Genomic DNA, 13,266 nt, shown 5'->3' on the forward strand with positions numbered 1-13,266 from the left:
GTCTCGACTCAACTCTCTGAACACTCCATCATGGGAGGTTTGACTTCGGCCGCAGGCCTCGTCGGCTTCCTGTCCGAGCCGGACAACGACCTCAGGACCTTCGCCCTCCATCGATTAAACGAGGAAATCGACCTGCTGTGGCCGGAAATTGCTGGATCTGTTGGCCAAATGTAAGGACTGCCCTCCCGCGTTGGCCTCACCGTGGACGCGCTACTTGTGATGAGCTGAGGCTTGTATGATGCAACCTCTATCAACAGCCGCCACTGCGCGGAGCTTCACCCATTTGATCGGCGCCTTGGAAAGATCCATGCCAACTAATCTTGTTCAACAGAGAAGCTCTCTACGAAGATGAATCGTTCCCCGAGCGCGAGCTTGCTGCTTTGGTGGCCGCCAAGGTCTACTATCAGCTTCAAGAGTACAACGAGAGCATGGTGTTTGCGCTGGGGGCAGGGAAGCTGTTCAGCATAGACAATGCTGGCGAGTTCGAGGACACAATAGTCGGTATGTTGATTTGGGCCACTCGTCGATGGACTATGCTGATTGCATGACACCCCAGCCAAGTGTGTTGATACTTACATTGCCCTGTCCGCGATGCATAACCCCCCGGCGCCGGCAAGCACAGCCAACCAACCCCCACCACAGCTTATTACTGCCTTTCCGGCAAACGCAAACGGAAGCGCCAGTACTGCCGCGAGCTTGACCTCTCCGACGACGCCATTCTCACAATCGACCCTCCCATCCAAATCCCTTCTGTCCCGAGAGGAGTCGTCGCCGTTTGATCCATCTCTCCCGGGCGGTGGAAATGCCGGTATCCCCGACGCTCACCCTTCGCCCTTGGCTCTTCCCCGCCCAGTCCAAAAGAACCTACAGTCGGTCATCAGGCGGCTGTTTGAGAGCTGCTACCAAGTTGGCGCATACCAGCAGGTGGTTGGCATCTCTATTGAGGCCAGGAATCTTGACGTTCTCCGGGAGACAATTCTGAGGGCCAGCCAAGATGAGAAGCAAGGCAAGAAGTCTGCAAGCGGTGCACCGGGCAAGAGCGAGGAGCTCATGGAGTACATCCTGGACATCTGCATGAATGTCGTTCAAGAACGTGGTCTCAGGAACGAGGTAAGACGATCCTTCACTGGAGGTGGTTCAAGAGGCTAATTGTCATGGCAGATTTTGAGGCTCGTCCTGGACCTGCTCAACGACCTGCCGAATCCCGACTATTTCGCAATTGCCAAATGCGTCGTTTACCTCAACCAGCACTCAATGGCTTCGAACATGCTGAGGCATTTGGTTGAACGTGGTGACGCACACTCCCTGGCCGTTGCATACCAAATTTCTTTCGACCTGTACGACAACAGCACCCAAGAGTTCCTCTCCAAGGTCATTGAAGAGCTGCCGGATACGGAAGAGAAGAAGGATGAAGCTGGCTCGCAAGCTACGGCGAATGGGGATGCTATGCAGACTGACTCGGCTGAGGGCACTCGGGAGACAGATGGGCTTCTTGCCAACGCTGAGAGCACACACACGGCGACTATTCCCTCTCGAACGAAGCCAAAGCCTGCCTCGGAGGATGAGACGAAGGCCTTCGCGTCTGTTCGTCGTATCTTGAAGGGCACCAAATCGATTGAGCTGAACTTGGAGTTCCTTTACCGTAACAACCACGCCGACCGCAACATTCTGAACAAGATTCGGGACAGTCTGGAGGCGCGGAACTCGATCTTCCACACAGCCGTGACCTTCTCCAACGCCTTCATGAACTCGGGAACGACTAATGATGGCTTCTTCCGCGACAACCTCGACTGGCTCCAGAAGGCAGTCAACTGGTCGAAATTCACGGCCACCGCGGCGCTCGGCGTTATCCACCGAGGCAACATCACACAGGGACAGCGGCTGCTTGACCCCTACCTCCCCAAGGACAACAACGTTTCAGGCTCTTCGTACAGCCAAGGAGGCTCGCTCTATGCTCTCGGTCTGATCTACAGCAACCACGGCACAGACGTGCTGGAGTACTTGTCCAACCAATTCAAGAAGGCCACCGAGGAAGTTGTCCAGCACGGCGGCGCTCTCGGTTTGGGTGTCGCTGGCATGGCCACCGGCAACGAAGACATTTACGACTCGTTGAAGACAGTGCTCTACACTGACTCAGCGATTAATGGTGAAGCCGTCGGTCTTGCCATGGGTCTGGTGATGTTGGGCACTGGCAACATCAAGGCGCTCGAGGACATGATTCAGTACGCTCACGACACTCAACACGAGAAGATCGTGCGTGGCCTCGCGATTGGCATGGCTCTCATCATGTACGCTCGTCAGGAGGCCGCCGATGAGCTCATCAACGGGCTGCTGGAGGACCCTGACCCGACCCTGAGGTATGGCGGCATCATGACGATTGCCCTTGCGTACTGCGGAACAAGCAGCAACAAGGCTGTCCGAAAATTGCTCCACGTGGCTGTCAGCGACGTGAGTGACGATGTGCGCAGAGTAGCCGTGATGAGCTTGGGCTTTGTCCTTTTCCGCAAGCCTGGAGCTGTCCCCCGCATGGTTGAGCTGCTCGCCGAATCTTACAACCCCCACGTGCGCTACGGCGCCACCATGGCTCTGGGTATTGCCTGTGCTGGCACTGGTTTGGATGAGGCCATCGACCTGCTGGAGCCCATGATGAAAGACTCGACCGACTTTGTCCGCCAAGGAGCTCTCATCTCTCTGGCCATGATCATGGTTCAACAAAACGAGGCCATGAATCCCAAGGTTGCTACCGTGCGCAAAACTCTTCAGAAGGTCGTCAGTGACCGCCATGAGGATGCTATGGCGAAGTTTGGCTGTGCTCTCGCTCTTGGTATCATTGATGCCGGCGGCCGCAACTGCACAATCGGCCTCCAGACGCAAACGGGCAACCTCAACATGACGGCCATTGTCGGCATGGCTGTCTTTACACAGTACTGGTACTGGTTCCCTCTGACGCATTTCTTGTCCCTCAGCTTCACTCCAACAGCCATCATTGGTGTGGACCAGGACCTCGAAATCCCAAGCTTCAAGTTCCACAGCGCGACAAGGCCAAGCATGTTCGACTACCCGCCGGAGGCCGAGGTCAAGACTGAAGAGGCACCTGAAAAGGTGAAGACTGCTGTGCTCTCTACCACTGCCCAGGCTAAGCGCCGGAAGATGGTGAAGGAGAGGCAGCAGCGCAGGGAGAGCATGGATGTGGACCAAACTCCCACCACTCCCAAGGTCTCGACAGCCGATGACGACAAGATGGATACGGATGAGGAGCCCAAGAAGGATGAGAAGGGCGAGGGTGAGAAGGAGAGCACACCTGCCGCCGAGGCTTCGAAGAAGAAAATCGAGAAGGAGAAGGTCGGCTACGAGCTCGAAAACATGTCGAGAGTCCTTCCGGCGCAGCTCAAGTACATCAGCTTCCCCGGTGAACGTTATGTGCCGGTCAAGAAGGTCAGTTCCACTTTTTTTGAGACTCGATTAAAGCTAACACCCTTGCAGCCAACTGGAGGTGTCATCCTGGTCACAGACACGAAGCCCGAAGAGCCCAAAGACCTCTTGCAGCTCGAGTTGAAGCAAGCTGCGCCGACACCCGCGCCTGGTGCTCCGGGTCAAACTCTGGACGACCGTGTCAACCAAGCCTACGCCGACCGTGATGCCGGCAACACTCAGACCACGGGTGCTGCTGAAGCAGCCGGCGTTCTAACTGCTGTTGATGAGGATGATGAGAGTGGAGAGGAAGCAAGCGCGCCAAGGGACTTTGAGTATTTCTCGGAGAACGACGAAGAGTAGTTACTCCACTTCAGAGCCCGCCTTGCTTCCCCTTCTTTTCACAATCATCAGGCGGCAATTTAGGCTAACGCGTTTGGTAGCACACCCACAGGCACGCAGAGGAACGCTGATTCGTCTTCATCCGAAGAGGATTGATGGTACTGGGAAGGTTTGATGTCACGTTGGTGGTCATCTGGTCTGGGTTATCGGGCTTCGGCTTTTGCATCTGGATGGGCGTAATGGGGAGAGTGGAGGTCGAACGAGCCAGGCACAGTCTGGCTGTAAGTATACTGGAGGAAAACAATAGAAGGAATCCTCGTATTTCATCAGCGGGCCATTTCGTACCTGCCAAGGCAGATGTACTTTTAGCAGCTGCTCGCCCTTTTTCAATCAAAGATTACAATCGACAATGTACCCGTCGGCAATCATGATTGGGCCTACTGCAATCTTGTTGACAATTTTCCAGTCTTCTGGCATTCGCATGCGGCTTTATACGGCTAGGTATCCCCAAAATGAGGTGAGCCGCCAGTCCCCATACATGCTGCCCTAGCGGCTGATAGGCGCAAAGGATTGAAGCCCCAGGGACCAGATTACCGCATGGTCTCGGCCTTTCCATGGACGCATGAGTACAGACGTGGGAAGAGTACCCAAAGACCGTCTGCAAAAGCTATGATGGGTGCTGCTCTGACGTCGAAACAAGCTCATCTGCCAACAGTCCGGGAGATATAAATGAAAGTCTTTTTGCCCTGAAGGCCACGCAGACAAAGCCGATAGCACCCCATCGCCAGGATCCCCAGCATGGAGATCTCTCGACATCATCTCGGATCCACGACAAGGCATATTCTGGATGTTATCAGGACCTTGCATGCACCTGAAAGGTTGCATCTGTAGAGTTCAGGGCAGACAGAGCACAAAGTGGTGATAGGCACTCGGTTCAAGACAGCTAAAGCCCGTACCCAGAAGTCGAAATTCCATAACAGCAAGACCGACCAACTACCAACATTTGGATATCTGAGTCTGTCCGCCGGCGCCTTGCACAGTTTGCCGTTTTTGGTTATCAACCCCGCCTTATCAAAACTTCCGCTTTCGCCTCCGCGTCTCGCGATAGCGCCAGGTCCCACTCTTGGACCGCAGATACACCTTATTTCAACCGAAACCACCACGATTCCTGTCATCACCATTCTCCAATCAGGTGTGGTCGAATGGTCCATAAGCAACAAATGAATATGAGGAACTTCGCTGTGGATTCTCTCTCGTTGTTTCCGCCCAAATCGATTCGGCGCTCGTTGCTTCCAGATACGGCAAGTTCTCCACAATCACCCCGCTCAGCAATGCAATTGAGTGGAGATGGTCTAAAGCTGTCCAACATGGAACTGCGGTCCAAAGGACGCTCCTCAAGGCGATCAACTTGTATCAGTCACGTCTTGATATGATGCCATTTGTATCTTATCACTTCGCCGCTGCTACCGCACCCTGCGCCACAGGTCGAAGACCATGGTCATCATCGCCCTATCAATTGCAGGTTGTCTCATCCAAACCGTGGGAAACATGATCGCCTGGGAGAGATCCACACAACATACTGGGGGATACATAAGATCGCCTTCTTGTTCCGACGCAGGTGCGGCTTCTTCATCCGCCTCCATTGTGTACATCATTCGCCCGCGCCACAAGCTGCATTACAACGCCACTTCTTGATTTCCCCTTCAAGTCTGTCACGACTCACGAAAGATATAATAATTGGTTGATGCCGAACTGAGTACTACAATCCACCATCAAAATGGGAACCTCTCCCCCTTTCTTCGAACCAAGTGTTGGCTATGGCCTCATCGTCGGCATGGGGGCTGCCTTTGCCATTGGCATGTCCCTTCTGTCATGGGGCCTGTCCAGATACATGGCTGAGGTGCAGACCTCTGAAATGTACATGACTGCGAAGCACTCAGTGAAGACGGGATTGGTAGCTACGGCTGTTGTTTCCTCTTGGACTATTGCGGCAACACTGCTCAGTTCAACAACAGGTGAGTGGACCAGGAGCCCTGGCAGCATTCAAACTGAAAATTGCATTCAGATGGATATTTGTACGGTGTTTCGGGTCCCTTTTGGTATGGAGCGGGCGCCACCTTTCAGATCTTCATGTTTTCTCTTGCAGCAATTGAATTGAAGAGAAAAGCGCCAAGGGCGCACACGTTCCTCGAAGTGGTCAAGAAGAGATATGGGCCGGCTGGGCACATTACTCTGATGAGCTACAGTCTGATTTTCCAGATATTTACGACAGTGAATCTGCTTGTGGGAGGCAGCACGCTCTTTAGCTCAATGACGGGCATGAACCGCGATGCTGCTTGTTTCCTCTTTCCGATCGGTGTCTTGATTTACACCTTGTTTGGCGGTAAGGCTCTCTCTTCTCAAATGCCGCCAGTTTCGCTGACGAATGGACATCAAAGGTATCAAAGCGACTTTCTTGACGGACTGGGTAAGAATCGTGTTTGCAGGGGGTTATCATGGTACTGACTTGGTTCAAGGCGCATACCGTCATTATCTACATCGTCATGATCATCACCGTCTTCGCCGTTTACACATCATCCTCAGCAATTGGCTCCCCTGACCGCATGTGGGAACTTCTTCGCGACGCCGCAGCGCTGCATCCCGTCGCAGACAACGAATCTGGCAGCTATCTGACTATGACATCTCAAAACGGCGGCTTCATCGGACTCATCTTCGCGGGGGCCTCGTTTGCGTCTTGTGTAGATTCGCAACTTTTCCAAAAGTAAAAAACCTCATATCCTATTCCATTTTTCCATGCTAATATGCTCGAGTAAGGGCCATCGCTGCCGACCCAGCGGCTACGTTTCCTGGCTACATGCTAGGCGGCTTATGCTGGTTCACGATACCGTAAATTCCCCTTTATTGTTGTTAATAGCCCCTGCTGATAGTTGTAGCTTTGTGTTGGCAACCACATTTGGTCTGGCAGCGGCGGCGACGGAGCATCTGCCCATTTTCCCGACGTACCCAAACCGCATGACGGACGCCGAAGTAAGCGCCGGCATGGCCATGCCGTATGCGGCGTACGCCATCATGGGCAAAGGAGGTGTTGCGGCTTGTTTGGTCTTGGGATTCATGGCCGTCACTTCAGCAGTACGAACCCTAAACTACCCCCGAGAATCGGTCTGTCTACTAACCAAGTCGCAGATGTCCTCTGAGACTGTCGCCACCGCCGCACTGGGCACGTACGACATCTACAAGGCCTACTTCAATCCCAAAGCCAACAGCAAGCAGCTCGTGCGCTGCGCCGACATCATCGTCGTCGTCTTCGGAATCGTTGTCTCCTGTATCTCGGTTGCATTCAACCACGCTGGATTCAGCGTCAACTACCTCATCACCTCGATTGGTATCTTCGTTGACAGTGCCATCATCCCTATGGCCTGTACGATCATGTGGAAGAAGCAGTCGCTGTTGGCCGTCATTGTAGCGCCTCTTGCCTCGACCTGCGCCGCAGCGGCTGCCTGGTTTCTTACAGCCCACAAATATTATGGCGCCGTCACCATCACCTCGACCTCGCAGCCCATCCCCTTGGTCGCTGGCAACATGATGAGCATCTGCGGCCCGGCGATCCTGACGCCCCTGCTGACTTACGTCTTTGGCGCCGACGACTTCGACTGGGCCAAGTTCAAGGAGATCAAGAGCGACGTGGGTGCTCTCGAGGACCTGCATCGCATGGCGGGCGAGGAGGATCAGATGGCTGCTGTTGGACATCATGCTGAGGATGAGCATGAAGGCGAGGAGAGTAAGGAGGCCGAGGAAGAGCGAGATGCAAATCTCCTGCGCGCCCGCACAAAGGCTGCTTGGTGCTGCGCCGCTCTTTGTGTCTCACTCTGCCTTCTCTGGCCTATCCCGATGTACGGGAGTCATTACAGTAAGTATTTCCCTCCTATTTCACCCCCTTCTCTCATGTTTTACAATGCCCCCTTATTTCCGCCTACACCTCCCCTCTATCAACCACTTTGCTAACCCAACTGTCCTACCAGTCTTCTCGAAGCCCTTCTTCCGCGGCTGGATCGTCGTCGTCTTCCTGTGGGCCTTCTTCGCCGCCATCACCATCACCTGCTACCCCATTTACGAGGGCCGCGCCTCGATTGCGCGTTTCTTTGCCTTCGCGACGGGGCGGCGGCGCGCGCCGACCACGCACCACCATCAGCACAAGGGCGGCAGCAGTGTCGTCGTGCAGGGTGTTGCGCCTCCGTCGTCAACGGACAGTCGGGGCGGTGGTGAGAAGGCGGGCGTGGGGGCCGAGGCCAAGGTATTGGAGGGTTAGAGGTGGAGTTGAGAAGGGTGGAAAGACAGGGTGATCCAGCGAGCACATTCAATCAATTCATGAGGAGCCCAAACGGGGCGATGAAGTGACTCGATCGGAATATCTATGCGGCTGAGGAATAGGCGAACAAGCAGAGAGATGCACACAGTACAATACGATACAGAGCAGTCCAACCTGATACAATTACTCCACGCTGTCAAATCTCATTGCGCCATGCAATCACTGCTTCCACCGTGAATAAAAAGTGCTGTCGCAAGAAATATTTACAACGAAGTTGATCTCTGCCCTGCCTTCAAGGAAGAAGTGAGGAGTCCACTTCTTCCTTGGTAGGGTATCACTTTCCATGTCATCTCATTTCGTCATCCGTGTCCTGGTGCGAGACCAGGAGCTCGGGGTCAGGCTCGTCCTCATCGGTGCTGTGATACTGGTTCCCTCTTTTCTCGCCGGAAGCAGCACTGCCGCCACTGAGTTTTCTGATCGGCAGCATGGTGCGCTGACTACTGGACAAGCCACTATTGCGATTCGCTGCGCCGTCCGCAGGGCCATCCACCCTCGGACTGCAGGCGCCGCTGCTCGGGTTGAACTCGACGTCGACATCGCCCAGCAGCTTCTCGCGCTCCACCGTGGGCGATATGCCCTCTGCCTCGCCGACCATGTCTTCGAGGAACCGGCGGCCCTGGTGCAGCGCTGCCAGTTCGGCGCCCACGCATGCCACGAGTAGCTTCCAGCCGCGCTCCTCGGCCGCGTCAATCTGCGCTTCCAGGTGCGCTGTCGTGTCTTCGAAATGGCGCAGCAGATCTTTGGCCTCGGCTGTCGAGTCCTCCGCCGACGATGCCAGCTGTGCTGTTGCGGACGCAATGTGCCGTTCCAGCGCGGTGATGGCGCGCAAGATGTCGCTCCAGATGGTGGCGCCTTCCTCGAGGGCGTCGCGCTCGCGCGCGAGGTCTGCTTGCTGCTTCTCCACCGCCTCCAGCTCGTCGCTGTAGTGATCTTTGGCCAGTTCGAGGGTGCGCCGTTTCGGCGGCATCTTGTAGAAGGGTGCGTCGCCGTGGCCACCGGCGCCGCCTCGATCGCGCGGGGGCGCCCGCCGGATGAAGTTGGCGATGTCGGATTCCAGCAGCGAGAGCGACGTCTTGTACGACGAGAGCTTCGACTGCACCGAGTTCTCGATCGACGCGATCTCGGAGAGCATTTCGCGGTGACGCGCCTTCATGATGCGCAGTTTGTCCTCCAGTTCAAAGATCTCGCCCTCTAGTATTGTTGCCTCGTGTCTCAGTTGCTCGGTTTTTGAATGGTGGTCCCCCGTTTCGATTTCGTGGATTTGCTTGTTGAGCTTCTCCTTGCGCTCTTCCCACGCATTAAGTTGCTCCAGCACTGCGTTATTCCCTGCCTTGTCGCTGTCCAGAAGCCTACTCTCTTGGTCCTTGACGGCCGCAAGTTTGCGCATTGCCCGCCGAATTCCCTTTCTTGCCGCGTTGACACCCAGCTTTGCCCGCGGCGACGACCGTCGTTCGGGCGATGTCCCATTCCCATTCACGCTCGCTGTTGCTATGCTTTGTACAGTCGGCGTCAGGCTCCCGCTCAAATCAACAGTCTCCTGTTCGCCAGCAGCTCCGCCCCCCGTGGCCTCTATCAGTGCCTCCTCCTGCGCAAACAGTAGGTCTTGCAGCTCATCGTGTAGTTGTTGCTCGCGACGCCGCAGTAGCACCAGTGCGTCGGGCAGCTGTCGTGTCTGTTTTAGACGCGCGGTTGAAGCATGTACACTGGCGAGGATAGGGGCAGGCGGGAAAAACGGGCGCGGCGGCGGAGATGCAGGCGAGGTGACGCTCATGCCGGGCGTGTTGCTCATGCTTGTGCTCGTGTCGGAGGGTGAGCGGGAGTCGCTCCAGTGCGGAAGCTCGTGCTCGCGGTCCACATGTCGGGGAGAAGACATGGTGGGAAGATGGAAGAGGGACTTGGGTGAGTACGGCGAGGCCTGGTCGTTGACGCGCTCAGGCCACGACCTGAAGACGGACATTGGATGTTAGGCAAGCTGTATTCGCAGTGGTGGGTGGTTTCGCGAACTGGGGGGAGCTTCAGGAAGACGCGGGCTCGCTTGCCTATCGGGTTGTTGATTTGCACGTCTACAGAGCGGCACGAGGGCGCTGCGTGTCTCAGCGGACGCGACCGGGGAGGTTGGGTGTGGATGCGGATGTGGATCGGAATGGTGTGGAGGTGGAGGTGATGTTGGCCCACGCTCCACGATAGCGTCATGAACCCAGGCGGATGACAGGGAACATGTGAGCAGTGAGGGAAAGCGCTCACGCGAGCTCCTGCAGCAACCTCCGTCAATCTATTCTTCTCGTCGCTGTCATGGCAACAACTTTGTTTCTCGTCGATTCCCGGTTGAGCTGCATGGAAACACTCTTCCTTCGAGCAGCATCATATCAGAGGTTTGCAGAGGTGAGTGTGCTGCCTCGAGTTCTATGCAAGTCCCCGCAAATTGACTATCGCTCCTTGAGCTTTCCAAGCACAAAAAAAGACAGGCCAACGAAAGGACAAATTCGCAGATGTGATGGCCTGTAAATTAGCTAAACTGCCAGTAATTTTATCGTCATGTCCAGGAATTGAAATGCTGTGTTGGGCTCAAGGTCACTGATATGTCATTTTCAGGATCAGTTCAGACGAGGGCCAGCGAGGGAAAAAGATTCGGAATTTATGTAGACATCACTTCAGTATGACGCTGCTAGACGGTCCGCCCGCTCCAAGCCTTGACTGTTTCCTAGATCGTTCTCTTCTTTCGCCAACCCAACGCAAAGCAAAAATTCTTGTACGCACAAAAAATTGGAGATATAATAATGTAGTATATAGCTATTACCCTCTGGTCGACGGGCGTTACATGATCAATGACAAATTTCGCCGTTTCATGTTGGATTTTGAACGCCGTAGATATTTGCTCGTATGTGATGCGTTGTTGCGTGCATGCAGCCCAACCAAACTCCGAGACTCCGGAAATCAAGACAAAGGTGAGTAGAAAGCAAGTGCTGTCGAGTCGAAGATCCTGGAGGTCGGATGGACAAGACTTTGTAAAGCCTCTTCGTTTCGTTTGATTCATCTTTCGCTGTGCTCCGGGCATCTTCTCACGACCCATTTTTCCCAAATCTTGCGCTGCGGATTCGACACAATGAACCCGTTGTCGCCCAGCGCCTCTGGGCTTTCCAGAAAAGTATTCCTGCCGCAGTTGCACCAAGGTACACTGGACGGCGTGTCGGGTGAGATCATGGGAAAGTCCATTCCCTCCTCCTCGGGTCCATTGTCGTCGTCAGAGAGCTCATTATCCGACTCAATGGAGCTGTCATCTCCAAGCGAGTCAAGTGATCCATCGTCCTGATCTGCATTCGCATGTGGATCCCAGTCGCTTTCATCGTCGCTCTCGCTCGCTCCGCCTGGTGGATCGTCTGGGACTTCTGCACCGGCTACCGCCCACTGTTCATCAAACTGCTTTGCATACCCTATGCGTCGCAGGCTGACCCAGTCCAGACGGTACATGTCTTCTCGCAAAAATGCCAAGACATCTTTCCACTTGCTTCCGTCTTTGAGCAATACGTCCCGTAGCCGCAGGCCTTTCAGTCGATCCCGATGACGTCTTGCCAATGCAATGATTTCGTCGGCATCCAATTTCCATGCCTGAATGCCAAAAGCAAGCAGCTTGTCCCAACGGACGTCATGGAAGACCTCCTCGAGTCTCAGGGAGAGTGGCCGATGGGATGGAAATCCAATGTGGACGGCTTGCATATTCTTGGCGGATGTGAAAATGAGCTTGGTGAGGGACGAAAGCTCGCGCATTTTGTTATCTAGGTCGGGACCACCGTCAAAATGCAACTCAAGGCATGTGAGGCGCTCTGCCAGTACTTGGGTAGCATTTGGTGGATGTGCCGCAAGAGCCATGGCGCTTTGCGGGCTCAGCATGGGCGATGAGAAGCGCGTGCAGGGAGAACGTGCCGCCAGCAATGCTGCCCCGAGAACTTTGGCGCTGTGCGAGCATGCTTGTGTCCAGTTCAGCTCCACCAGCGAGGCCACGTCTTCGTGTTGCCGTATGTAAGCCTGGAGAGCGGCAGTTTCCTGGTCCAAGACTCGGAGAAGCTGTGCATGCTGGAGTGACGTAAAGGCAGCCAGCGCCTTGGTCAAAGCCTTCTCGTCTTCTTTTGAGGTCACAATCTCCTTTTGCTCGTTGATCTTTTTCAAGAGGTGGCGGACGTCTACTGTCCCCAGGCTTGATTGGAGCGCCGGCAGAATCTGCTGTACTCGTTCCCGTCCTATTCCACAAGTCAGCCTTTGCGGCCCTGCGCCAGATGTAGTGCAGTCGGACCGTCAACGTAAAAATACGGAACCATGTAGCTGAACTTTTTGACATGTTTGGCCAAATGTGGACAGCGGCCTATATTTTGCAGACGCAAGAAGCCCTTTTTGGAAAAACGCGTCGTTACTCGGGAAAATTGATGAATCGCTCCCAGCTCCGAGAAGCGCTTGCAAGTGAGGCGGAAACTGGCAATGTCTTGGGCCTGATTGGGTGCAGGCAGCGGCGGCGGCTTGAAGCTCTCCTGGGAAAGATAGTTGCGGCGGTCCAGGTTAACCAACTTGTCGGGATCAGACTCGATGTGATCGAGAATTTCGCGCAGAAGCTCGTTGGAAAGTCTCAAGAGGCTGCTTGTGGAATCTTGGTTTTGAGAGGCCATTCTTCCGGATGAATGTACACAGGCGGGGTTCGGCCTGTTCATCCACGAGTCAAGCGACTGAGAGGCAACAGCGATCAAAGTGGATCAAAAAGATCAAAGTCAGAGTCCGGGAAGAGCTAGGGGTAGCAACCGCACGGACAGCGGCAGCAACGGAGAGACGACAGCAGGTTGAGCGCGAAGGACGTTGGAGGGTTGCGAGATGTGGGAAGAAGAGGTACGTCGGCGCATAATAAAAGCTTTGGCGGGACGGTGCAGCAGCAGGAGCAGCAGGAGATGAAGAGGGAAGGGTCAGGTAGGTAGAAAAATAGAAGAAGAGGTGCAGACGTGTCAGCCGAGCGCTATCGTGGGTGGAGGTCGAGCAGGTCCAGAGTATGTGGAGAGGGAATGCGAAGGCGGAACCAATGAGGCCATGGAGGCGGACCGTATGCGGTTTAGCAGGGGGTCAGGTGATTGACTTTGGATGCAGTCTGATGCAGTCTTCCGCATAGAGCG

General features: G+C 54.9%; 4 protein-coding genes across 4 annotated transcripts; 2 read left to right on the top strand and 2 right to left on the bottom strand.

The window, feature by feature from the left end:
- Positions 1 to 30: 30 nt before the first annotated feature.
- BKA78DRAFT_293817 (armadillo-type protein) lies at positions 31 to 3,774 on the top strand (the record flags this gene model as incomplete). Its single annotated transcript, XM_066886257.1, has 5 exons — positions 31 to 170; positions 332 to 501; positions 557 to 1,110; positions 1,162 to 3,435; positions 3,484 to 3,774. 5 exons carry the CDS (start codon positions 31 to 33, stop codon positions 3,772 to 3,774), a joined length of 3,429 nt encoding a protein of 1,142 aa, XP_066746720.1.
- Positions 3,775 to 5,530: 1,756 nt separating this feature from the next.
- On the top strand, positions 5,531 to 8,059 carry BKA78DRAFT_248567 (Sodium:solute symporter family-domain-containing protein; the record flags this gene model as incomplete). The annotated part of the gene is made up of 8 exons (XM_066884402.1): positions 5,531 to 5,768; positions 5,819 to 6,136; positions 6,192 to 6,220; positions 6,270 to 6,514; positions 6,568 to 6,639; positions 6,687 to 6,882; positions 6,937 to 7,660; positions 7,773 to 8,059. 8 exons carry the CDS (start codon positions 5,531 to 5,533, stop codon positions 8,057 to 8,059), a joined length of 2,109 nt encoding a protein of 702 aa, XP_066746721.1.
- Positions 8,060 to 8,405: 346 nt separating this feature from the next.
- Positions 8,406 to 9,992, bottom strand: BKA78DRAFT_351138 (uncharacterized protein; the record flags this gene model as incomplete). The annotated part of the gene is made up of 1 exon (XM_066891110.1): positions 8,406 to 9,992. One exon carries the CDS (start codon positions 9,990 to 9,992, stop codon positions 8,406 to 8,408), a length of 1,587 nt encoding a protein of 528 aa, XP_066746722.1.
- Positions 9,993 to 11,149: 1,157 nt separating this feature from the next.
- BKA78DRAFT_248929 (uncharacterized protein) lies at positions 11,150 to 12,774 on the bottom strand (the record flags this gene model as incomplete). Its single annotated transcript, XM_066884434.1, has 2 exons — positions 11,150 to 12,354; positions 12,408 to 12,774. 2 exons carry the CDS (start codon positions 12,772 to 12,774, stop codon positions 11,150 to 11,152), a joined length of 1,572 nt encoding a protein of 523 aa, XP_066746723.1.
- Positions 12,775 to 13,266: the final 492 nt, after the last annotated feature.

Source organism: Phyllosticta capitalensis, assembly GCF_038381095.1.
Source record: "Phyllosticta capitalensis strain CBS 128856 chromosome Unknown BKA78scaffold_3, whole genome shotgun sequence".
Lineage (NCBI taxonomy): Eukaryota > Fungi > Ascomycota > Dothideomycetes > Botryosphaeriales > Phyllostictaceae > Phyllosticta > Phyllosticta capitalensis.